Source organism: Brachypodium distachyon, chromosome 1 (genome assembly GCF_000005505.3).
Source record: "Brachypodium distachyon strain Bd21 chromosome 1, Brachypodium_distachyon_v3.0, whole genome shotgun sequence".
Lineage (NCBI taxonomy): Eukaryota > Viridiplantae > Streptophyta > Magnoliopsida > Poales > Poaceae > Brachypodium > Brachypodium distachyon.
The window spans coordinates 44,373,571-44,398,555 of NC_016131.3; the positions used below are offsets into that span (position 1 = coordinate 44,373,571).

Here is a 24,985-nt window from a genome sequence, read left to right on the forward strand (position 1 = left end):
CTACCGGCCCATAATACTGTCCCAGAATAGAAGAAAATGATAGCCCAGCCCATCTGAGCAGTCCATAGATCGATCCTAGGTTTTGGCCTCATCTTCCAGCGGATCGGTCATCTGGCTGGTGGCAGGTCTTGTCCATAATCTGTCCATCTCTTCCGTAACTATACCTATCTAAAAAATACGAACCGTTTCTTTCACCACGCGGTTTCGTCGTTCGTCAAACCGCGGGCAATCCCGATCCAACACGTTGTGGCGCGCCTCTCGCCCCTCTCACACGCACCTAAAAAAAAAGTCTCTTCCAGGTGCCGCGGCGGCGAGATACGGACTGTGACGGAGGCACCGTACCTCCCACGTCGCCGCATCCCCGTCCCTCACGTGCCACCGTGATCAGCATGAATATTTCACTATTAATAACTCAATTTCAGAGGCTAGACGCTAGACTGCCGCTTTGTGCTTAATTGAGTTTTTAATTAAATGTTTAACGCATGATTAACTCTTAAATGAGCATATTTACATGCTTAGTGTAATTATTGCAGATCTGTGTGTTCTAGGCACAAATTCTTCATCTTGGAGTGAGGAAAAAGAAAGAAGACCAACTAAATCATCAACTACAAGTCTCTAAAGGATCTACGTGAGCAGATATGAGATAACTTGAAGGACTTACCTGCAAAACTTCCAACCACTCCATCTTTTAGCTAAGAGGCAGCTGTCTGCCTGCGAGAGAAGGGGGGCGCTCGAGAGGAAAGGAACCAGGAAAGAAGAGAGGAAGAAGAAGAGGAGAGAAGAGACCATGGAGGGAGATGGAGTTCCCTGTTCTTGAAGATGAAGTCCTGAAGATCACCTTATCCACTGTCTTCTCCCTTGCTTTACTTGCTCAAAAATCCGGTGACAAGTCCAAGCTTTTCCCTGTCTATTCTCTTGCTTCCCTTGCTGTGTGTGATCTGAATTCGAAACCCTAGCTGAAACCTCTCCTTTTAGTAAAACAGTGCTTAGATCTGTGGTTGTAGTGCTGAATTCCGTGTTAATCGTTGCTCTAGTTCATGAATCGTCGTTGAATTCAGTAAAAGTGCAGTAGAGTGTTCAAGTTTCAGTTTACTAGTGTTGTTTTGTTTGGATTTCAGTATTTCACTCTGATCTGATCTCTTCCGTGTCTAAAACCCTTGCTTCTTACTCTGTCTTGTCAATTTGCTTGCTGTAGTTCATAGTTTTACTAAGTTGATTTAATTTTGCAGTTCTTTAAGCCAAAAAATTAGATCCAGTAGATTTTAGAGTCTATTTAATTTCTGAAACCTTCAACACCTTAAAATTGTGAGTCTAGCTTTGAGAATTAGTTGAAATTCGAAACTCACTCCCTGTGGAGAACACGACATAAACCTCAATATTTGCATCGATCACACCGCCGGCTCCTCATTCACCGCTACCACCACGACTCCTCCTCCGATATGGTTTGTGGTTGGACTTGGGCTGGAGGCACTGGGTTTAGCCACGATTGGGATCTCAGAGCTTGGGGTTAACACGATGCAGAGAGAGAACGAGGAGGAGAGTAGAGCAAGGGCGCGTCACGGGGAGATCAAAGGTATGAAAGTTACGATTGAAAACCTGAATCGATCCATGAGATGATGAGAATGAATTTGGCGGTTTCGATTTTGAAAGAAATGGTCGGGAGCGAGAGAATCGAAGGAGAATTCGAGACGGCGGCGTGCACCTGAACTGCAGGCGCATCCGCATGCTGTTCTGTGTCTCTCGACCGAAGAAGACGATGCGTGGTGGCTGGGCTGGGCTGGAACTAAAGGAGAGGGATAGAAGCTGGACTGGATGGGTGTTGGCCCAAAGCAATGAAATTGTTTTCCTTCTAATTAAAAAAATAAAGCAAAATCAAATGCACCCAGAAAATAAACGAAAAAAATAACAAAGACTGAATGAAATATCTTTGAGACAATAAAGTATTCTCATAGCCAAATTTAAAATCTTTTCAAATATGTGGTGCGGACCGTGGGCAGCTTACGGGTATTTCGGCTAGTCTTTCTTAAAATCTGGAGAGTGCCCTAAAAAAATAAATCTGGAGAGTATTCCCCTCAAAAAATAAAATCTGGAGAGAAAATAGAGGGTGTGATCTGTCCGCCTGGCCCACCTGTCACCCAGTTCTCGCTCGATTTTGCTTTCTCCCAGAGACCCAGACGCCGCGGTGCCTTCTCGAGTAGCGCCGCCGTGCTTCTCCTCTCCTCCTTCTGCAGCCGAACCATCCCTCCGCCTCTGTACTCCTCCTAGCCTCCCCAGCCGGAGACCTGCTCGCTTCACAGAGAGAAATTGCCGCCAGCCGGAGACCGAATCGCCGTCCCCGGAGAACGACTCACCGGAGCTGGAGACCCTCGTTGCTGGGCGTTGGGCCGCCGCCATGGACCCACCTGGTCCAAATGCTGCTGCGCTCGTGCCGCTCGATTAGCCACCGCCAAGATCTCTCCCGCCCCCGCGCCAACACCCCCACCCCCCTGCTGCTCCGGTTTCTCGGGCCCTGTTGCGCGCGGCTTCTCTGCCCCCGCTGCCAACCTACCAGGAGTTTCGACTTTCGAGAAATGGCCATCCGAACAGAGGTTTGTTCTTTCTTTATTACTCGCTCCGTCTCATATTAAATATTAAGTGACTTAAATTTGTCTAAAAATAGATGTATCTATATACCAAAATTCGTCGTATACATGTAATATTTCGGCACTTAATGTAGGACCGACGGAGTATTATTTTGGTGCTGTTCTTGCAACATCTCCGTATCTTGAGTAAGAATTACTTTTGCATTGATATGTTCGTGTAGTGATACTGATATGTATGTATTTTTTTCCCATGAGCAGTGAGTATTACATGCACGTATGGATTTTATTAGAACACATGGATGTGCACATATTTTCATTTTCTGAATAGCACATGACAATGTGTTCTTGTTCTTGTTCGAGCAGCGGTTTGTATGGATTTTATTCATCAGCCGTGAATGTTTATTTTTCTCATGAGTAGTTAGTATTTTTATTACATGTATGTATGCATATAATACTGTCATGAGCAGGATTTTTGTAAACTGAGACTCGCCCATTTGGTCGTCCTTGCCAAGTTTCTGTCTATGCAGACATTGCTATGATACATACATGCTGAAAAATAGCCCGGCATTCCTTCTCATTTCTTTTTACTCAAGCTGCAATTGATCAGTTTCATACGTGCAAAATCATAGAAGGAGAGTAGTATTAATTATGTTCAAAGTATGTGCAAAATATATTAAAATGAGAAAATAGTGCAATGGACAAATGAGGAGGACAAATAAAGTACCATTGGGTACCAAGGTATTTTCTCCATCCCCATTTGTCCACACAGCCCCCAAATGGACAAATGGGGGCTTACTACTATGAAAACACGAGTAAACCTTCTAGCTGGATTTGGCCTGCAAAAAGAAATCAAAAGCTAACGATACGCTAGCAACCACCAACAAACAGGATGCAGATAACCAATGGTACCAATCAATACCATGGCAAAAGGGCAGAATTATGTGTCACGTGTAACCTTTTATGTGCATATTGGGCTTCAGATAAATTATTGTAATTATTGGTCCAAGGGTAACCTCCTGTATGTTGGGTTTCAGAAAAATTATATATGTGTGTGTGAAGTAATTGCCATATGGATTAGACGAGTTGAGTGAGCACTAGCAATGTCACCTTCCTTTCTTTATTTTTTAACCATATTTTAGCTTATCTTTTGCTGGTTTAACAATCCCTCTCAGCTTTTATTTGCTAGATTGTGGCTAGGATTTCATGCAGGGTTAATCAAAGCATGCTGACCATGACAGGTTGCTGGTTTCGGGCTGGTGCGCTGCACAGCAGGCCATTCCTCGAATCAGAGCACGAGACATTTGTACCCAGATGTCTGACTTGTCAATTGCTCATTGGATATAATATGGATGAATATGGCGTACTCGTTCCGTTCCTGAATGTAAGAAGTCCTAACTTTGTTCTAAGTGAAATTTTCTTAAAATTTTGACCAAATTTATAGAATATGACTTTAAATTAGTTTATTAAATCAGTCATGGTATATATTTTCATGGTATACTTATTCGATATTTAGATGTTAATACATTTATAAACTTGGTCAAACTTTAAAAAGTTTGACTTAGAATAAAGCTAAAGTAAGAACTTCTTTCATTTAGTTTACGGAGGTGGTATTTTTGTAAACAGACACTCGATCCCATACAGTGAAGATTGCTGTCTTATGCCTGCAGTTTTTCCCTGCACAGGTGTTCCACGTAAAATTTGATGTCCCTAGTGTTATTTGGATATTGATTTCTAAAATATCCATAAAACACTTCTTTTAGTTTTTCAGCATAGCCTTCTACCTCGCAACACATTCGTTGTATTTACTGAAAAATCAAGGCATCCAGTAGCTTGAGATGGGATAATAGAAGTTTGTAACAAATCCTGTAATCAAATATATCGACTTAATTGGATTGGTGTGTATAACGAATCCCAGTGCCCCCTACAGAGTTACCCGCTTCAGACCAATCTACTACGCCATCAATATGCATTGTTGTTTTCTTCTGAGGTCTGACATGAACATGTATGAAGAGCTAAATTGTTATATCCTGATAGATGATATGGTTTTCCTTCCACGAGTGCCCTTTCTGCACTAGCTTTTGCAATTGCATCCAGCACAATCATCAAAGATAAAGTAATCAATGTCACACCTTCCATGCATTACCCTTTCCTTGTGATGTCGATCTGTTGCGCATGCACCTGTTACTCCCCAGTGCAGCAGTACACAAGCAAAGCTACACCACAAGATATACAAGATCTGCAGATCGACCCCGACAAGCACCTTCTCTTGTGTGTATATAAATCGTCCATCCATTTGTGATTGCCACCAAAACAACTCGATAGCCATGCAAGAACTCTCTACAAAACACACGATAGAAATGGTCTCCTGTACCCCTCAATATAGCAAGATTCAAAGGGTCTACCACCTTTTTGTTTTCTGTGTGCACCCATTCTGGCTCCAGCTAATGTACTTCGTCTCCACCTCCCTCTTGGGTTTCTTGATCCTGAAAGCCCTGCCTATGAAGACCAGCCTGGTGCCGAGGCCCAGGGACCTGGACCTCATCTTCACCTCAGTTTCGGCGACGACGGTGTCCAGCATGGTCGCCTTGGAGATGGAGTCCTTCTCCAACTCCCAGCTCCTACTCTTAACCCTCCTTATGCTTCTCGGCGGGGAGGTATTCACGAGCATACTTGGCCTCCACTTCACTTACACCAAGTCCAAAAAGGAGCAACCGTCCAGCCAAGAGCTCATCAGCAGTACTACTCCCATGGACGATGATACTCACAGCCAAACAGAGCATGGGTTCAAGAACCTCCAGCGTTATGACCAGTTCGGTGGCTCTCTCGCTAGGATACTTTTGTTCATAGTGCTGGGCTATCACATAATGGTGCACCTGGCCGGGTACACGCTGATACTGGTGTACCTGAGCGTTGCCTCCGGTGCGAGGGCCGTGCTCGTCGGCAAAGGGATCAGCACGCACACCTTCTCCATATTCACTGTCATCTCGACGTTCGCCAACTGCGGCTTCGTGCCAACGAACGAAGGGATGATCTCTTTCAGGTCCTTCCCGGGCCTCCTCCTCCTCGTCATGCCGCATGTCCTACTCGGCAACACGCTCTTTCCCGTCTTCCTCAGGCTCGCCATCTGGGCTCTCCACAAGGTCACCAAGCGGTCTGAGCTTAGTGAGCTGCTGAGGATCGAGAGGAGTAGCTATGGATATGAATATGACCACTTGCTGCCGAGCAGGAACACATGGTTCCTGGCACTCACCGTAGCCGCGTTTGTACTGCTGCAGCTGGTGCTCTTCTGCGCCATGGAGTGGAGCTCGGACGGGCTGCGGGGGCTCACCGCCCCGCAGAAGCTTGTTGCGGCGCTCTTCATGTCGGTCAACACCAGGCACGCGGGCGAGATGGTCGTGGACCTCTCTGCCCTGTCGTCAGCTGTCGTGGTGCTCTACGTGGTCATGATGTACGTGCGTACGTCGTCCGTTCGATCTATCGGTCTCTCCTCTCATATCAGACTATCTTGTGTTCTGCATATATTTTGCCATTTTGGGAAATATTTTTTGCATTACCAATGCAAACTGTGCGTATAATTTTAAGCTTGTTTTGTTTTCAAAATGCATATAAGCAGATCGGCAAAAAATATTATCGAACATTGATCCATATTAATTACACGTATGTATGGTCGATCCAACCGAGGATATGACGTATTACGTCATGGATCACTATGAAAGGCAACATAGACGTAGGCAACACTGCTTAGTTATATGAGGAAATACCCATGCTTGAAATTTGTCATGATCAAGAACTTTGTATTTTATGCCCATGCCTGCAGGTACCTACCACCTTACACTATGTTTCTACCGATAGCTGAAGACAACCATCCACAAACGGGAGAACACTCATCCAGGTCCAGCCAGAAGAAGAGCAGCATATGGCACAAGCTGCTCATGTCGCCGCTGTCATGTCTTGCCGTCTTCGTGGTTGTCATCTGCATCACGGAGCGGCAGCGGATCGCCGATGATCCCATCAACTTCAACGTCCTCAACATCGTCGTCGAGGTTATCAGGTTACAACAACACCCGAGCCTACAACGCCTTGTACGTACCCAAGCTACATGACAAAAGATGGATCAGTTATCCGCTTTGTTTTATGCATGCAGTGCGTATGGCAACGTGGGTTTCAGCACTGGGTACAGCTGCGGGAGGCAAGTGAGGCCGGACGGCAGCTGCAGGGACGCCTGGGTTGGGTTCTCCGGCAAGTGGAGCTCGGAAGGGAAGCTCGTTCTCATGGCTGTCATGTTCTACGGCCGGCTCAAGAAGTTCAGCATGCAGGGTGGTCAGGCATGGAAGATAGCCTGAAACAGCTCATCGCATCGCACGTACATCTATGCTATGCACGCACGTCTGCATCCCAATGTTATGCACCGGTTCATGCATAATGATCAATGCATAGATTTATTTGCACAACCGGCAAATGAGGGCTCTGTGGAACAGTGGAAGGCCTAACAGGATTGCTGCTGCTTGAGATTGCCTCGTAGCCTTTCTTTTGTACTATGTTTTCCGTGTGTAATTGCAGACTTTGTCTGACACTTTTAGAACCCTGTTAATATTTCAGCTGTGTGCATCAACCCCAACCAGAAATTTTTGCGCCAGTAGACCCGACTGACGGTTTTGACAAAAGTAGCCTCTTCCGAAACGAATTGCCAAAAGAAGTCTGGCGAAAGGCCCAAAAGGCGCCACGTGACAATGGCAAAGGCAGAAAGGCCTTAAATCCAATGCTATTAGAGAAAGGCTTATGCATGGCTCCAATGGCATTGGATTTAAGCACTTTCCGCCCATGCGATTGTCACGAAGCTGCTGGAGCGCACTCAGACGACGGAAAGCGCTACGTGGCGGCTTTTGGGGCTTCCGCCGGGATACTTTTGTCAATTGGTTTCGAGAGAGGCTATTTTTGTCAAAAACGTTAGCCAAGGGGCTACTGTCGCAAAAAATTCCCCAACCCATGCAAAAGGCCGAGAACTCTGGGTGCGGTGATGAAGTTGTTGGGTTGTTACTCCACCCCTCTTTTTTTGGGGGGGTTTCAATACTCAACCTAATAGGGTTAAAATCCTATTGCTCAGAATGTGTTGTACTCCCTTCGTCCAACAAAAAATGGTTTAAATTTGTCAAAATTTGGATGTATTTAGACATGACTTAATGTATATATGCATTCAAATCTCAAAGTTGAGACATCCTTTGTTGGACGGAGTGAGTAGTAGTTTTCCTCGCAGGAGTTGAGTCTTTTATGGGAGTGAAGATATGTGAAACCAACTCATACTTCCAAATCATCGGTATCACTTGGTCCTCAACCATACCTCCAACCATTCCCTCGACCAAACGAAATCCGAAACAAGAAAATTATAATTCTACGTCCCTTTTGTTTTCAACCAAATACCAAGATGGAATTTCATCTAAAACGCCCTGAGATGTGGAACGTTTCAATCTCGTATCTTCTTCTCTATCTTAATACTACCTCCGTTACATAATTCTTGTCAAAATCTTACATGTATCTAGACACTTTTTAGAAATAGATACATTCATTTTTGAGCAAATTTAAGACAAGAATTATGAAACGGAGGGAGTATAATATATTATGTATTGTTGCCTTGGGTCCTACATGTCATACTATGTCTCCTCTTTCTTTTTCTTGGTAGTTGTGCTAGTACCGTCTGCTCTGCAAGAGACTTCACATCACATCATCTCTTCATTTCTTAATCGATCTCAGACATGTAACTTTAAGTAAAGGCTTGGTTTTGTTGTTGGAGATGCACTTGCATCCCATTTCATTCACTTCTACGGAGTACTTGGCCGTCTCAACAAAAAAAACAAAAAAAACACCGTGAGAGCCGGCTTGCCGTTTTGTGTCGGAGCGGCCTAAAGTCTCAGATAAGGTATTAAGGTTAGTGGAGATACTGATGAGACTGCACGCATTCAAAATTCCTATTTTGAAATTTGCCAACGGTAAAAATAGCCGTTACGCACACCAGGAAGTCTCACCCGCCACGGCCACCAACGGACCAACCATCACCCTCTCGCAAGGCAGGGCGTCTCCTCGGAGCTGGTGCAACCGTTCAGTCCAGCAATCTCTCATAGTCATACTCCTACTCTGGTGATCTACTACACCATAGCGCCGCGCTAGAGATTGGCTGGCCTCCCGACGAACGAACGGACACGCACGCTGCCTGTGCCATCCAATGGCGGCAACGGGCTCGGACGAGGAGGTGCACGTCGAGTTCCCCCCTTCCTCCGCCAGTACAAGAGCGGCCGTGTCGAGCGGCTCATGAACTCCGCCCCGATCCCTGCCGGCGTCGACCCCGCCACGGGCGTCGCGTCCAAGGACGTCGTCATCAACCAGGCCACCGGCCTCTGGGCGCGCGTCTTCCTCCCGCCGCCCGGCAGTGGCCACCACGCGGCACCGGCGGGCGGTAGCAAGCTGCCGGTCGTCGTGTACTACCACGGCGGCGCCTTCGTCCTCGGCTCGGCCGCCGCGCCGACGACGCACGGCTATCTCAACTGCCTCGTCGCGGCGGCCAACGTCGTCGCGGTGGCCGTCGAGTACCGCCTCGCGCCGGAGCACCCGCTCCCCGCCGCGTTCGACGACTCGTGGGAGGGGCTCAAGTGGGTGGTGGCCTCACACGCCATTGCAACGGCCACGGGCGACGCCGGGTGCGAGACGTGGCTGGTCAATCACGGCGACTTCGCTCGCGTGTTCCTGGCGGGGTCCAGCGCCGGCGGGACCATCGCGCACGCCATGGCCGTGCGCGCCGGCGGCCCCGGTGTCGGCATCAGCATCAGGGGCGTCCTCGTGATGCACCCGTTTTTCTCCGGCGTGGCGGACATCGGGAAGGAGACCACGAAGGGTAAAGCGTGGACCGACGCGTTCTGGCGATTCCGGCACCCTGCTGCGCCGCTGGGGCTCGACGACCCGCTGGCCAACCCGTTCTCGGAGGCGGCCGGCGGCAGCGCGGCGCGCGTCGCGGGAGAGCGCGTGCTCGTCTGCGTGGCCGAGAAGGACACCCTACGGGACAGGGGCGTCTGGTACTACGAGAACCTCAAGGCCAGCGGCTACGGCGGCGAGGTGGAGCTGTTCGAGTCCATGGGCGAGGGGCACGTCTTCCACTGCATCAACCCGCGGTCCGAGAAAGCTATCAAGATGCAGGAGCGCGTTGTGAGAGTCCTCAGGCCTCGTTTGGACACACCGTAAATTCCTGGCCCAGTATTATACAACTAGCGGCGTGATTCAGATTGCGCGGTCAGATTTGTATAATGTAATGTTTTAATTATTTTTTCATCTTCTAAGAGATTCGTTTGTATTAAATTTAGACCTATTGTATCTGGAACTGTTCACTAATTTTTTTGGAAAAAAATTGTATGTCTTGGTGCATTTAATTTTGCGTATATACTTTTTTATTTTTTCTTTAGTCTTTTAGTTTTTTAATCCTCAATTATTTTATAATGCCTATATCCAGCATGACTTTTCATTTTATTTTCTTTTAGCAGACTTTCACACGAAATCTGCCTTATTTTGCCATGCAAATTTTGACACTTCAGTCATGGGTGTGGATTTGGGTGAGCTTATAGTCGATGTGTTTTCATGCGATTGTGGTGCTTCCGAACGGCCGTCGTCGGCGTACGAATGTATTTGGGCGTCGTGCATCTGTAGATTTATGGCAGCCGATTGTGGTTGGTAGCCACGTCTTTCCACCCGATACACATAGCATCCACTCGCTATGTCCTTTCCATAGTAGGCGGGCACGTAAATCAAAATTTTGTTTGACTATCAATTGTATCAATAATATGCATGTTATGAGTATAAAAATCATACCATTGAAAACATTTCATCAAATGCGAATACAATGGTATAATTTTTGCGGGCCACAACTACTTATTATTTGTTTAATTAACTCTCAAATTTGAATTCTGAAATGCGTGCACGACCACCATAAGAGGACGGAGGGAGTATCTTGTAAGTCATGCAGTTCCTTGAGATGATTCCTTTTGAGTTATTGATTTTCTATTTGTTTTACCTTCTCACACGAAGTCATGTATTGAACACCTCATGTCATCCGTGGATAGCATAGCAGGGACGTCAGCTGAAATACATTGGATTTTATTGGGCGTGTTTGGATGGTGTCTAAAGTGTAGCTTGCCAATTTCTTTGCTATGTCCAAATTTTTGTTGTTTGCTTTGGATGGTGACCAATATTTTGGCACGTTACCTCCTTACTATGGTTTAATTCTTTTTTTTGCCAACTTTGGCCAACACATGGACAAACAAAACTTCAAACAAATTTTGGGATAGCCAAATGTTTGACATGGCAAGGGAGTTTTAAACCAAACAAAACCGCTGTTTTTGGCATGCATTTTTCGCCGGAGCTGTAGTGTTTCAGGCATCTTATAATTTGCATGACTTGCAATTTTTGATGTATATAATTGATTTTGCTATTTCCAAGGCAAAAGTCGATGCTAATAAGTGTCTTACCCGATCATTGATTAGTGCAAGATTCATACAAATACAAATGATGAGAAAATCTTAATCGGATGGCTACGATCGTCGACTGAGATCGACCGAGAAATAAACACCATAGATTTTAAATATGTCAGTTATGCATAAGGTCTTTTTACTTCAATTTATTTAAATTTAAATCTTAATTGATGCATCAAATTCAACTTCAGATTCGGCTGTCGGTCCGGCTGCTGCCTATAGGCCGTTTGCCCACATAGTTTTCCTCGGAAGGGAAAAAAATCACATGTTAATATTTTCGTTTGCGAGGAAAATCACCTGTTAATCGATTCTTGTCCTAACCAGTCACGTAGCTTGGCACTGGTCTCTGCCGACTCTTCTCCTCACGAGTGATGACTCACGTTGCAGCGCCAGCGCTTTCACTCGCCACACGCTAGCTTCCATCTCTCCCGGCCTCGCTTCGCCGTAGGTTGACAGGCGACACGATTCGGGCCTGCGAGGCTAGGCCGTCGGCGGGCATCTCCCGTCTCTCCGCCGGCCACGGCGCCGTCTCCTCAGCCCTCCTCTCGCCGGCGGCCGCCGACGACCGGCAACACCCTACAGGTTCCCTCCGGCGAAAATTCCGGTCTGAATTCCGGCGAGTTGCTCTTGCATGCCTAGTCTGGCTCGTACGGGTATTGTCTAGTATGGCCTCTGTCTCAACTCCAGCACATAGCTATTTCCATAATGATCGTATTTGATTGGATCGTACAATCCGGCTTCGATTGTGGTCGTCCTGTTGCCTAATCTCAGATTGGATTGATTTTTCCTGGGATTGCTTTACGGATTCTCTCGATACTAATATTCCATACCGATCGTGATTGATACATGCGGTTACGTGAGGTTGTATTGGGCCGATGACAACTTATTGCTGGGTTGAATCTCTACCGTCCGATAACTTTTGTAATCGTAGAATTTCTGCTACTTTAATTAGATATTAGATACAGAACCCTAGAAACAAGCCTCGGGAGAGAACGGCGCGGCGAAAATCGATCGGGGCGCTCCGCAGCTGCGCAGCTCGATCCTGCAGGCGCTCCGCGCCGGCCTCCGACTCCGCGGCAGCCGGCGCATCCTCGGGCGACGCCGACGAGTCCTCAGCGGCGTAGCGAGTCCCCGGCAAGTCTGCGGCAGGTCGTGGCTACTCCAACGAGTCCAACTGCCGCCGCTGGTCCTGCCACCTTCTCCTGACCTCGCCACTCGTCAAGTCGTGAGGCTGGATTTTTCGCCGGAGGTTCGTCTCCGTCATCCCCTTCTCTCGCCTAGAATTTCTAGGGTTCTTGCTCTTGGCCTGAGATCCATGGAATTATTCGCTGTGAGAGGCAGGCCGAGCCCCATAGTCTCAATTTGTTCGTTTGTCTGTCTCCAAGAAAGGAGAGATCGAGAGAGTGAGAGCAGCAGCAGCAGCAGCCAGAGGTAGAAGAAGACTATTGTTATGTAGTCATTCCTTGGCTTGACTACAATTAGATAATTTACTTCTATAAAGATTCGGTTTAATAAATCATGGTCAAGCGTAATCAGTTGCTTTCCTGGTTGTAGGTACCAATCCACTGGACACCCATTGGAGTAGATGAACCACCTCCATCGTGGGATCCTGTACTGACTCCAAAATTTGGTAAGTAACTAATCCTTGTATGTGAGTTGTGTTGATCTACACCTGATTTTTTCTTTTCAGAAAACTGTTATATGCTCATGCTCCTTTAATCTTGATCTTGTCTTTCGTATAATGAAAATTATTGCTTGTTCTACTGTGCATTTTTTTATTACTGCTTGCTTGTCTTATTTTTCAGTACAATATGCCTTATGTTGCTTGTTCTTGTTTGCTTTTACTATTAGAATGGATCTAGAGAAGGTAGAACGGATTAAAAAACGGAAAGCTGATGAAGAGGATGAGTTTATTTTCCTAATGTTTCCAGCACTTTACTTGCATCTTCTGAATAGTGAAGTCAAAATGAAATAAAATCTGCGGCATCCATCTTTTCTATATGGCAAGCGGGGAGTCAGGGAAATTCTTGGTGGGCATGTTAAGGACAGTTTGGTTGCTTGGAGAATGAAACCTTACATTTTTAGATGGCTAGCATCCTATCTTAGAGATGGAAGACTAATAACAGATACTAGGCTCAAGGCGGAAGAAAAAGTAGCTTTCTTTCTCTTCATGATATCTCACAATGCCTCCTATGAAGATCTTCAATTGGAATACAAGCATAGTGGATGGTTCTTCAGCAAGTACATCAAGGAATTCTTTGACATAATTCCATATATGTAGGATATGTTCAGAATGACAGCTAGAACATGGCTCTCTACTTTCTTGACAAAAACAACTATTGATTTGACTTAATCTAGCTAGGAAAGATACTAGAGATTTATGCTCTAAAGTTGACAAGAGCATATATTTTTCATATTAGACACTTGCTGCCCCAAGTACAAAACTGAGTTTAGCGAAGCATCATGTTAGGCAGCAGCAGAACAGAACTGGAGCTCCCTTGTTCCTAGTTTGTTTATCTGCTAGCATTTCCATGTTGTTTCTAGTCTGAATCTGGAATACTAGTGGCTGTATTCAGTGAGTCAATTGATCAATCCACTGGATTGACCTTTCTGAAAATTTCTGCAGCTCTGTGTGGTTTTGTACTCGGTGAGTCAATTGATTAGTCCACTGGAATACTAGTGGTTGTAATCAGGGAGTTAATTTGTGTTAACTCTTAGTTATCTGGAACTCTGAAACTGAACCAGAATACAGAAAACTGAAATAGTAGTTAATTTGCTGTTTCTGCAGCTCTGTGTGGTTTGTACTCAGTGATTGTACATGATGATGATGTGATCTGGAATGTATGTCAGGATGGAGGTAGATATATTCTATTATTGGGGCAGTGGTTGTACTCAGTGGACAGAGTATTGGGGCAGAGAAAGAGTATTGGATGAATGACGTGTTTTCACCCAATACCCAACAACAATACACTACAATACCCTACAGCCAAACGAGGCCTCAGGAGTAAGTGAGCGGGTGTGCGAGCCGGATTGCCATCTTCCCCTGACCGAATACTTTGATGGGCCGTCCGCAGCCGGCGACGTAGACTTTAGTGGCCGGACATACTGGGCCAACTTTTGTGGGCCCCATGTCAAAGGTACTCTACTTTTTCCCATAAAAGGATATACTCCTTAAGAGCAATTGTCTCTCTCGCGGCGATCGGCCTCCATGACTAGCACGATCAAGAACGGGTCGTGCTTGGCTGCTTGCCCGACCTTTCCCGACGTAGACAGGACGACGTGCCGCTGTGACCAGACGCCCTAGGCCCTAACAACGACAAGCAAGCTCCTCCCGGCTCCCAGCGTCTCGTCTCTGGTTTCCTCGCCACGGGGTAGCAGCTCGATCGCCAATTCGCCATGGTCCACCCTACTTACGAGTGACGACGACGACGACCGTAATCCGTAGGTTCCATGTAGCATCATGGCCTGAAATCTTCTAGACACCCTCAGCAGTCAACATCATCAGACGCGACATGCATGATGCATCGATCGTCGGTCGGTCCATGGTCCAGCAGGTTCCACTAGCATGTCTTGTCTTAATTTTTCGTCATACAATACGTAGTCAGTCCACGCATCCCATCACTGGTGATGGTAATTCCCCGCTCCTTCCCTGCTCATCACTCACTTGGTTTGGTTACCCCTGTCTCATCCGGACTTGGAAACATCGCTGCTACGTGCTAGCCAAGCCTCGACAAGCAAGAAATTCTCAAAACTCCGAAGACATCGTCAAACAGACCCACCACCTCGCGATCTCTTACCATGCCGTGGGTCTCAAGCTAGGATCGCTAACGGCATTCGTCGCATTCAAAAGCCCAGTCTTCTTTTAAAACAAGCACATCGCCAAACACACCAGTACCTACCTGGTAGTTCTTCCTTATTTTCGTACGTAGTACCAGTCAGACCACTAGCTAGGGGATGATGGCTTGCCAAGGAGCACCAAACGGCCGGGGGACGGACGAGGACGACATCGGCATGGGCGCCAGAGCCCACTTCGTGTTCGTCCCGTTGATGTACCAGGGGCACGTGATCCCGGCGGTGGACACGGCGCTGCTGCTGGCCACCCACGGCGCGCTCGCCAGCGTCGTGGCCACGCCGTACAACGCCGCGCGCATCCGCCCCACGGTCGACTCCGCGCGCCAGTCCGGCCTGCCGATCCGGCTCATCGAGCTCCCGCTGGACTGCGCGGCCGTGGGCCTGCCAGACGAGGCAGACGACGTGGACCGCATCCCGATGGACCGCATGACCAACTACTTCCGCGCCCTGGCGCTCCTCGCGGGGCCCCTGGAGCGGCACCTCCGCGCGCACCCGCCGCGCCCGACCTGCATCGTGTCCGACTTCTGCCACGCGTGGACCGTGGGCGTCGCGGCCAGCCTCGGCGTCCCGCGGCTCAGCTTCTTCAGCATGTGCGCCTTCTGCCTCCTCTGCCAGCACAACGTCGAGCGGTACAACGCCTACGACGGCGTGGCCGACGACAACGAGCCGGTCGTCGTTCCTGGATTGGAGAAGAGGGTCGTGGTAACGAGGGCGCAAGCTCCTGGGTTCCTCCGGACGCCCGGGTTCGAGGAGCTGGCCGACGAGATCGAGCGCGCGCGAGCCGATGCCGATGGCGTCGTCATGAACTCCTTCCTGGAGATGGAGCCGGAGTACGTCGCCGGCTACTCGGAGGCCAGGAATATGAAGGTGTGGACCATCGGGCCGGTCTCGCTCTACCACCAGCACGAGGCGACGTTGGCGGCGAGAGGGAACACCGCCGCCGCCACCGTTGACGCGGACGACTGCCTCCGGTGGCTCCAAGGCAAGGAGGCCAACACCGTCTTGTACGTCAGCTTCGGGAGCATCGTGCACACAGATCCGAAGCACGTCGTGGAGCTCGGGCTCGGGCTGGAGGCGTCGGGGCACCCGTTCATCTGGGTCCTGAAGAACGCCGACCAGTACGGCGAGGCGGTGCGCGAGTTCTTCCGTGACCTCGAGGAGCGCGTCGCCGGGCGCGGCATGCTGATTCGAGGGTGGGCGCCCCAGGTGCTGATCCTGTCTCACCCGGCGGTGGGCGGCTTCGTGACGCACTGCGGGTGGAACTCGACGCTGGAGGCGATCACGGCGGGCCTGCCGATGGTGACATGGCCGCACTTCTCGGACCAGTTCTTGAACGAGAAGCTGGTCGTGGATGTGCTGGGGATCGGCGTGAGCGTCGGGGTCAAGAATCCGTTGGCGTGGTGGGCGGAGAAGACGGAGATCGTGGTGGATAGACAGGTGGTGGAGGCGGCCGTCAGGAGCATCATGGACGGAGGAGAAGAGGGGGAGGAGAGGAGGAGGAAGGCGCTGGCGTTGTCGGGTAAGGCGAGGGCGGCCGTGCAGGAGGGCGGGTCGTCGCTTGCAAACCTGCTGGATTTGATCAAGCGTTTCGAGGTGGACGCGGGAGACCGCACGACTGGATGAGGGTCACGGAGCACCTAGGAACCGCGCGCAACGGTTTAGTTTTCTGAAAAATTCCTTCATGTTGGCCGATGAGATTTGGTGTCTATGTTGAAGACGGTATGCACATTTCGATCAGGGGGAATGGTTTCTTGCCTCGCAGCAACAGGCTTGCTGTCTTGAGGAACCCAGCCTTTTCTGCCCAGACACACCGACTCGCTTGCTTGCTCTTTAGCATCTAGAGCTAGAATTTCTAAACCCGTTTTGGTAGTATGTTTTTAATTAGAGAACAGTCCACGCACTTAGCAGTCGGGTCTTAATAAAACGGCAACACGTGGGAGAGAGGAAAGTAGGATGATGTAGCCAGTGGCTATAATGCATCAAATGAGATTTTATCATTTTGATTAAAAACAGGCGCCTGTGCGACCGGTAAGTTTTATGTAGTTAAGCTAACGAGGTTACTGAACCGAGTTAACCAAGTAGCAGGTTTTTGCCTCACAGACTCACAGTGCTCCAACCAAGACGGCAAGGGCATAGAGGATTTCCTACTCGTGACCGAACCGTTTCCCATTCTCTTTTTGCTTCACTTCTGTAAGCTTGAGACATATTGTTGTTTCCGTTTCTATGAAATCGAAAATGAGTAAGCAACTCATTATTTCCTCCTCTTCAAGGAGGACTCAGGCTCCTCCCAGCCCCGCATGTGTGCGGCGGCGACGTGACCTAAGCGGCCGCGGCCTCATAAATCCTCACGCCCTGCCGTGTTTCTTCCCGGAGGTACGCCTGGTACCTCCGCTCGGAGTCAGCGTTGAGGTGGCGGTGCTTCTCACACTTTTTTGCACCGCGCCAATGCTCCGCCTCCGGATTGGCTCGTCGTCTTCAGCACCCCGCAGCCGCAGCCGCGGCCGCCGCTAGGGTTTTGGTGCGGGGAGAGGATGAGACCGCGGCCGCGAGGTGTCGACTGGGAGGAGGCGCTGGAATGCACCGTTGCGAAAGATGGGGGCTCAAGTGTCGGGAATTTGTTGCCAGAGTTGGGGAGGAGAGACGGATTTCAAGGTTTTGGTGGTGGAGAGGTGCGGCAGAATGTGAGAAGTTGGAACTGAAAACGACCTTTGGGCGCCATATAAGCCGTTGTTCGCATGCCCTTTGGTGTAAACTGAAACACGCTTTCCGGCCCGGCCCGGTGTGGGCACCTATTTAGGTTGTTTTTTGACTTAAAAAGCGGTTTCGGCCTTTCGCAGGATCTGCTAGAGATGATTTTACCCACATCTACACGTCCCTAGCTACGACGTACTCCCTCCGTTCCTAATTAATTGGCTCCGGCTGTTTTGCAAAGAAACTCTTGTAAATTTAAGGAATAAACCTGCGGTTCACATCTTCAATTAAACGTGACGTCAATTGATTAGGAACAGACGGAGCAGCGATCTGCAGACTTGACTAACTTAAGTAAAGTGCTCAATTATTACTCGCGATTTCACACTCACAAGGCACAAAGTTGAAAGGGGGAGCAAGCGAAAAGTCAAGCACGATCGATGAAAGCCGCGACGCGGTCCAACATCTCCGCGGCCGCCTCCGTCCACGGGCGCAGGAGATGGAACACGTGGCCTTGCCCCGGCGTGTCGACCAGCTCGGCCTCCCCGCGCCACCCGCTCGCCAGCAGCGCCGCGTAGTACGCCCGCCCTTTCGCCGCCAGGAAGTCCTCCCCGGCCACGGCCACCATCACCCTCTCGCACGGCAGCGCCGCGAGCCTCGGCGCTGCCCCGGGCGCACACGTCGGGCACAGCCTCGGGTCGTCCACCTGGGCCTCCGGTCGCGCCCACGTGAACCGCCACTCGCCGCGGATCCTCGTCTCCAGCTCCGGCCCCATGGCGTTGGACGCGTCCCAGAAGTACGGGTGCACCAGCAGCACGCCGACGATGGCTGCCGCGCCCGGCGTTGGGAGGCCCTGGGCGGCGACGCGCGCGGCGACGTTGTGCGCGATGTTGGCGCCCGCGCTGTCGCCGGCCAGGAACACGCGGGACTTGTCCCCGTGCGCCGAGAGCCATGGATTGGAGGAATAGGACTCGCAGCCGGCGACCGCCCACGCGAGCGCCGCCCACGAGTCGTCGTAGGCGGCGGGGAGCGGGTGCTCGGGCGCGCGGCGGTACTCGACGGACACGGCGAGGACGCCCGCACGGGAGGCGAGCGCGTTGAGGTAGCGGTGGTACGTCGGGGACGCGGCCGACTCGACCATGAAGCCGCCGCCGTGGAAGTACACGAGGACGGGCAGCTTGTTATTGCCGCCGCGGCCGCTGCTGGTAGCCGCAGGCGGGAGGTAGAGGCGGACGGAGACGCCCGTGGCGGGGTCGATGGCGACGTCCCTGGAGGCCACGCCCGTGGCGGCGTCGAGGGACGCGGGCACGGTGGCCGTGCCCAGCAGGCGCTCGACGCGGCCGCTCCTGTAGACGCGGATGAAGGGGAGGAGCTCGATTTTCACGGCCTCGCACGCGCCGGCGGCGCCGGCGTCGCTGGAAGCCATTTTCCCGGCGGGCGTGCAGCTGGGTGTTGAAGCTGAACTTGTGTCTGGAGTCGAGCCTGTGATCTGGAGCGCGGTGCAGGACAAATTGAGCAGAAGCAGACCTCCCTTGACCATTTCAACGGGGCTGGCTTGCGCAACGTGGGGGAGATCTGAGATGTTTTAATATTGTTTTGCTCAAGCAGTGAAGCAGGCAGCGGGGATCGCGTGGGGGTGTGTGTGTGTGTGGGTGGAGTCGCAGAAGCCCGGACCTTGCCGTTGTTGGGCGGAGAGGTGGGGGAGATGCGCGGCGCGGCCTCTCGCGCGCCGAGCAAAAGCTGGTTTTGTTGTCTCGCGGCTACCTTCCGTTCCCGCATCGACACAAACGTCAAGCAGCTTCCATCTTGGCACCACCCACCAAGAACAGGATCATAACTGAAGAGGACGGGGAACAGGTCAAGTAAGCAATTAGCAAAGCGTGGACGGAAGCACAGGAAGCCGGCTGAGAGAGCACGTGTTTGTTGTTCGGGCGGTCTCCGTGGCTGTTTGTGCTGATTTATGCTGACACAGCACCAAAAGAAACAAGATTGGGTTGGTAAGCTGATGAGTTACGTGGATGCCAGATTTCGTGTGATCCAAGATTAAACTAATGCGCGGCAAAACACCAGTTTATACCATGTCATGTTAACTTTTGCATCTCATGGAGTCCGACATGTTATTACGAGCACTAGTTCACAGTGATATACTCCCATACTCTATCCGTGCCAGTGTCAACTTTGTCGCATGTAAAACAAGTCTAGATACATATTGTGACACTTATATGGAACGGATGAAGTGCTTAGCCAGGTTTTCAAGCCAGTTCAATGAATAATTTTTTGTCACGATATAAATGTCATCTATGATTATGGTTTTGCAAGCATGATAAATTTTATAGTTAGGATGAAATATGCACAAAGGAAGCATGCACATTTTTCAGAAGGGAATTTAGGAATTGAGAGAGTCACGATTCGGGACGAGTGGAAAGGCAGCTGATATGGTAGTCGTATATTGGGCTAGACCGAAATCTATCCTAAGTCAAACTTCTTAAAGTTAGAACATATGATATTTAGGTGTATTAGTTCACAGAATATGAATATAATGATACCACTTTCATATCATATAAACCAGATATGATGTGCTATCAAAGTGGTTTTTGCTCAAACTCTTGTCTTCTATAACTTGTACATTATGGAATAAAGAGAGTACTGTCGATCCTCGAGGTCAGTAGTATCTTGTGCACCGGACACCGGAGATTGTAGGGCACCATGTCCACGCTTAGAAGTTAGAAGACCTACTAGAATTCCTACAAAAATCTGAATTTTTTTTACATGTATTAACCATGTCATGACTCATGGCATTTTGATATGCAAATTCAAACCAGAGCTCAGGAGAAATAAAAGTCGGCCACGAAGTTTAATGGACTAAATGCACAATCCAACTTGAATTAACTACTGTTGACAGCTCAATTGGAATCAATATATCCTATTTGAAATTAGACACATGGTCAATCTATATTTCCTATCTCCATATAAGAATTCAGATTTTTGGACAGCTGTAAGCAAGTAAGTTTGGTTCTCGGCTGGTACACTCTCCCTTGGAGATGTACTGTTGAACAGAACACAGGGATTATCCATCCATCAAGGAGAAAGGGGGATATTGTAGATATAACCATCACTCCAGTTCCTCTAATCAGATGAACTGATCCACAGCAGACATACTATCAGATTGATTTTCCTACCTCGCAAACAAAATTATGAAATCATGTTCTAAACTTAACATGAATTGTAGAATTCCATGATCAAGCAGCACTGAAGGATCAGCTCATCTATTGACGAAGTATCGGAGAGGCATAACATCATTTTGTCTGGCAAGCAATTAGATTTTGTAGGTCGTAAATTCACAATAGAAGTGCCAAACCTACTAAGATTACTACAAGTTAAAAGCAGCAAAGTAAAATGATGTGCATATAAGTTTCTTGTGTTGCATTACTCTGCCAAGGATTAAATCATCCAGTAGAATTTTAGCTCCAATGACTAAGGTATCATACTGACCATACTTATTACTCCCTCTGTTCAACAAAAGATGTCTCAAGTTTGTCAAAATTTGGATGTGTCTAGACATGACTTAGTGTATAGATGCATTCAAATTTGGTCAAAGTTGAGACATCTTTTGTTGGACGGAGGGAGTAACAAATTCCAGTCACCATTCTGGTTTGGCCCTTGGAACGGAATGCTTTGGTACCAGAGCATTCCGGACTATACTATATATTCATACAGAGCAAATATATACCAAAAGAAAGAAAAGGAAATGATAGAACTTATTCTTGTTGGCTAGAATGAACTTGGTGTTTTCTCCAATCTCTAAAGGTTGTAAAGAAAAGAGCTTCCAAAATTCAGATCATTTATGCAAAACAATCTGAAGTACTAAAAATAATGACTTGTGACTCGGCACCCTTTTCTAAACTAACATAAAAGGTGCACGAAGACCAGATTAGAGTTTCAATGGTTAAATATATAGGGAGATGAGTTGACAATCATGCAATACCTGTTTCAATCAGCACTCTTGATGCTTATGTTCATATTTGTCAGGTGAGTAGCATCCATACTCTGATGAACAATAAACCCATATATTGCATCTTAATGCTCCAGGTTTAGCTCTCTTGGCCTGATCTAGGCAAGCTTGACAGCAATCAGCAGCACTTTCTTTATGGTGTGTTAAACCCCATCTAACGGCAGCACCACCATAATCAGAATGTAGTTCAGCATTACACTCAGGGGGCAAAGGCAGACCTGCTATTATCTCTTCTTCTGCAACAGTAATGCATGTAAAACGAGTGACTCGAATGTTTCTTAGAGCATTGTAAAAACTATTCCACAAGAAATCTAATTCGTCAGTCGTCACCATCATCTTGGAAATAAACAAATCAGTAAATGCTATTCACATGAACAGTGTAAAGGAAATAACCTTCTGGCTCATTCTGAGGCTTGTCATCATGTTCAGTATGCCATACATTGACAGGTTCCCAAAGACCAATGTCCTCCCTTAGCATATCCCAGTTGTGCTCCGAGGCTTGTTTTAACATTCCTAAATATTGAACCACAAAGGTGAAAGAAATCCTTAGGTGTATAAATATACCTCATATTAATATAATAGAAAATGAACCATTACTCAGAACACAAAATAAGTTCAACCAAGCTCACGTACTTGATTCTTTACTAGAGAGGACTAAATTTGACAAGTTCTGAGCAGATGGACTTCTGATATCTTTCAGCTTCTCAATGCGCCAGGAATATATAGCTTCTGGCGTAAATTATGGAAAAAGGTAAGTAGTTCAATTTCGGAGGAATAAATCACCTCTTGGATCCATCTGCTCAACAGTCTTGCAATTGATAAATAGGAGTCACATTTCCACAACTTAATCATCCAAAGAAGAAACATCATTTACACTCGAGTATCAATTCTACCAACTGTCATGCCTATATATATGTGAGAATATACAAACTGTGCAAGGCAATGAAAAAACATCCATTTAACAATGTGAAACAACATCAGATGATGCCTAACTTTTGTGAACTGCTGAGACCTCATGGGACCATCATGTCATTATTTCTCAACAAGGATTAATTTGTAGATCATCTCTTAAGAAGTTCCTGCATGAAAAGGAAGCTGCACTGTTCCAAGTCCAAATGCTGCCATTGAAGTAAGTTGGTGCCATGTGAAAGTACTGAAGGAAGCACCATTATGTGTTATATCTTGACACACAAAAATGTGTTAATTCTCTCAAGAGATGGTCCTTAAGACCAGCCAACAAAGTGCCAATGTAAACATATTTTTTCAATAAGGAGGTGAAAAATGTGAACATATGACTTGAGATCATAGATAAGCTCAAAATTCCAATCTAGTACTCCCTCCGATCCATAATAAGTGTCGAGGATTTAGTACAAAGTTAGTATGGATCGGAGGGAGTACTAAAAATGGAAGTGCGGAATTCTGAAAGCAGCTAACAATTGCAATGTGTCAAACTGTCGACAAAACAAGGCTATGCTACCTTGTTGTTCAGTAGTGTTGGTGTTCTCTCCCAAATCACGCAGCTTCTGCAAAATATCATAAGAAACTTTCTGCTTCAGCTCAAGCGGAAGCTTCTCCCGTCTCTTCTCATCCAATGCAGATACCTTCTGCAGCTTCCTCACCTTCCCAGCGCAGACGCGAAATTCCAAACGAAAAATTTCAGAAAACCACCGTACAATACTACTAAATGAAAAGGGGGGTTCTAGACATAAGAATTGTGAAGAATAGTACATATCGCTTCCACCAGATCGACTGGCTCAGCGGCGCGACGAATCCGAATGGACTCCACCACGCGCCTAATCTGCTCATCCGAACACTTCCCATTCACGCCTGAAGCACGCAAGCATGCCGAGATTATCACCAGATTAGATCAAAACAATCGGATAAAAACCGAACCAACAATGAGGTAGCTGTGGAGCATAGGCGCACGTTTGCGCGCGGAGACGACGGAGACGGGTGAGGTGTAGAGCAACCGGAGCACGAGCAGCACGGCGACGAGGTTAGCAAGGCAGACGGCGACGGTGGCCCGCCGGTACGTGAACCACCTCGCTGCCGCGCGGCCCCCGACCTCCGCTGCCGGCGCTGAACCCCTCACCATTGTCCCTCCAGTGACAGCCGGATTCATCCTGCCGCCGCGCCGCCACCGCCGAGACCCGTGGGTCCCACTAGGGTTTCACGGCCCCGCTCCTCCAGCGACTCAGCAATGCTCAGTTGCTCGCGCGGTCGCACCACGGTCCACGGCGCAGTGCTACTAGACGCTGATGCCGAAGTATGGGGCTCGGCGTTTTGCTTGCGGGGCGCGTGTCGCGGCCGCAAGAGCGGGGAATTCGGGATTTTGGGGAGCAGCACGACGGCCAACGGCGGTAAAGTGATAAATTAACTTCACTTGGCGGTTAGCCGGTGACGCGGCGCGACTCACGAACGGGCCACAGCCCCCAGGCCTCCTCTCTGACAGGTTGACTCGCTCGAAACACAGGCGCATTGGACGATGACGTGTGGGGCCGTTGTTTAAGCCGATTTGATCAGTCCTTGTTTAGTGCACGAATCTTAGGCTAATTGGATGGCAGGTAGAGAATTTTTTACGCTCGGCTCGAATGTTTTGTGCAATGGTTTAAGCCAAGTATTCTGCATTTCTACTACTGGTTACACACCGACTTCTGCCGAGTACTCCCTCCGTCGAGTGATTCAAAATTGTCAAAATATAAATGTATTTATGTCTAAAAAACGTTTATATACATGTAATAGAAAGTCACTTAATATGGGACGGAGGGAGCAAAATACTTGTCGTGAAAACTTTGTACTCCCCCTGTCCAGCTTTTAGGAGCGCTTTATTCAAAACCTATATGAGGCGTCTATGGCGGGGCCACTCTTTTTCATCTATTAAATGTTTTCTGTCCTACCTGCAGCAGTTATGATTGGTCCAAGAGCTACATGCAAGACTAGCCGCAAAGTAATCCCTCTGTTTCATAATTTTTATCGAAATATTACATGTATCTAGACACTTTTTGGGAATATATACATCCATTTTTTGACAAATTTGAAACAAGAATTATGGAACGGAGGTAGTAATTGGCTGTGCACTTAGTAGAAAATGCATGCAAAGGCTGCTGTCCCTAGCTTGTTGGTACCCGTGCGAAAATTAGAACGCCTAGTATACTTGGACGGAGGGGTAATAATTATCATGAACCATTGCCTCTCTTTACTGTCAGGAGAGATCATGTACTTAACTCGAGGAGAATGCTTCACTGATGTAAGGCGTTGACCTAAAAGTTACTGACGACGGGGTCCGGCTTTACGTCATCAAAGCCGCATCCTGCCTAGACTAATTTGCAGCTTGAATAAATTTG

General features: G+C 48.3%; 4 protein-coding genes, 1 long non-coding RNA gene and 1 pseudogene across 13 annotated transcripts; 4 read left to right on the forward strand and 2 right to left on the reverse strand.

Moving 5' to 3' along the window:
- Positions 1 to 2,103: 2,103 nt before the first annotated feature.
- On the forward strand, positions 2,104 to 7,200 carry LOC104581612 (cation transporter HKT8). Of its 3 annotated transcripts, none has more exons than XM_024458051.1 (6): positions 2,104 to 2,588; positions 2,717 to 2,768; positions 3,821 to 3,963; positions 4,206 to 6,030; positions 6,400 to 6,633; positions 6,727 to 7,200. In XM_024458051.1, exons 4-6 carry the CDS (start codon positions 4,907 to 4,909, stop codon positions 6,923 to 6,925), a joined length of 1,557 nt encoding a protein of 518 aa, XP_024313819.1. In that variant the 5' UTR covers positions 2,104 to 2,588; positions 2,717 to 2,768; positions 3,821 to 3,963; positions 4,206 to 4,906; the 3' UTR covers positions 6,926 to 7,200. The 3 variants fall into 3 exon arrangements, with proteins under 3 accessions (XP_024313819.1, XP_014756113.1, XP_003564102.3); XM_014900627.2 differs by having other exon boundaries at positions 4,265 to 6,030; XM_003564054.4 differs by lacking the exon at positions 2,717 to 2,768 and having other exon boundaries at positions 4,265 to 6,030.
- A 1,154-nt stretch (positions 7,201 to 8,354) lies between these two features.
- Positions 8,355 to 9,994, forward strand: LOC100824250 (annotated as a pseudogene).
- A 1,495-nt stretch (positions 9,995 to 11,489) lies between these two features.
- On the forward strand, positions 11,490 to 13,876 carry LOC112269947. Its single transcript, XR_002962216.1, has 2 exons — positions 11,490 to 12,338; positions 12,644 to 13,876. It is a non-coding gene; the product is annotated as an uncharacterized LOC112269947 (long non-coding RNA).
- Positions 13,877 to 14,942: 1,066 nt separating this feature from the next.
- On the forward strand, positions 14,943 to 16,951 carry LOC100824556 (UDP-glycosyltransferase 73C6). Its single transcript, XM_003560875.4, has one exon. The coding sequence runs from the start codon at positions 15,044 to 15,046 to the stop codon at positions 16,562 to 16,564; it is 1,521 nt and encodes a 506-aa protein (XP_003560923.2). The 5' UTR covers positions 14,943 to 15,043; the 3' UTR covers positions 16,565 to 16,951.
- A 912-nt stretch (positions 16,952 to 17,863) lies between these two features.
- LOC104581613 (probable carboxylesterase 12) lies at positions 17,864 to 19,952 on the reverse strand. The gene has a single exon (XM_010229560.3). It carries the CDS (start codon positions 19,167 to 19,169, stop codon positions 18,057 to 18,059), a length of 1,113 nt encoding a protein of 370 aa, XP_010227862.1. The 5' UTR covers positions 19,170 to 19,952; the 3' UTR covers positions 17,864 to 18,056.
- On the reverse strand, positions 19,330 to 24,028 carry LOC104582213. 7 transcript variants are annotated; one of them, XM_024458114.1, is made up of 5 exons: positions 23,119 to 24,028; positions 22,275 to 22,370; positions 22,035 to 22,154; positions 21,615 to 21,877; positions 19,330 to 19,466 (listed from the first exon to the last, which is right to left on the reverse strand). In XM_024458114.1, the coding sequence occupies exons 1-4, from the start codon at positions 23,369 to 23,371 to the stop codon at positions 21,624 to 21,626; spliced, it is 723 nt and encodes a 240-aa protein (XP_024313882.1). In that variant the 5' UTR covers positions 23,372 to 24,028; the 3' UTR covers positions 19,330 to 19,466; positions 21,615 to 21,623. The 7 variants fall into 7 exon arrangements, with proteins under 7 accessions (XP_024313882.1, XP_024313881.1, XP_024313880.1 ...); XM_024458113.1 differs by lacking the exon at positions 19,330 to 19,466 and adding an exon at positions 20,112 to 20,373; XM_024458112.1 differs by lacking the exon at positions 19,330 to 19,466 and adding an exon at positions 20,112 to 20,383.
- Positions 24,029 to 24,985: the final 957 nt, after the last annotated feature.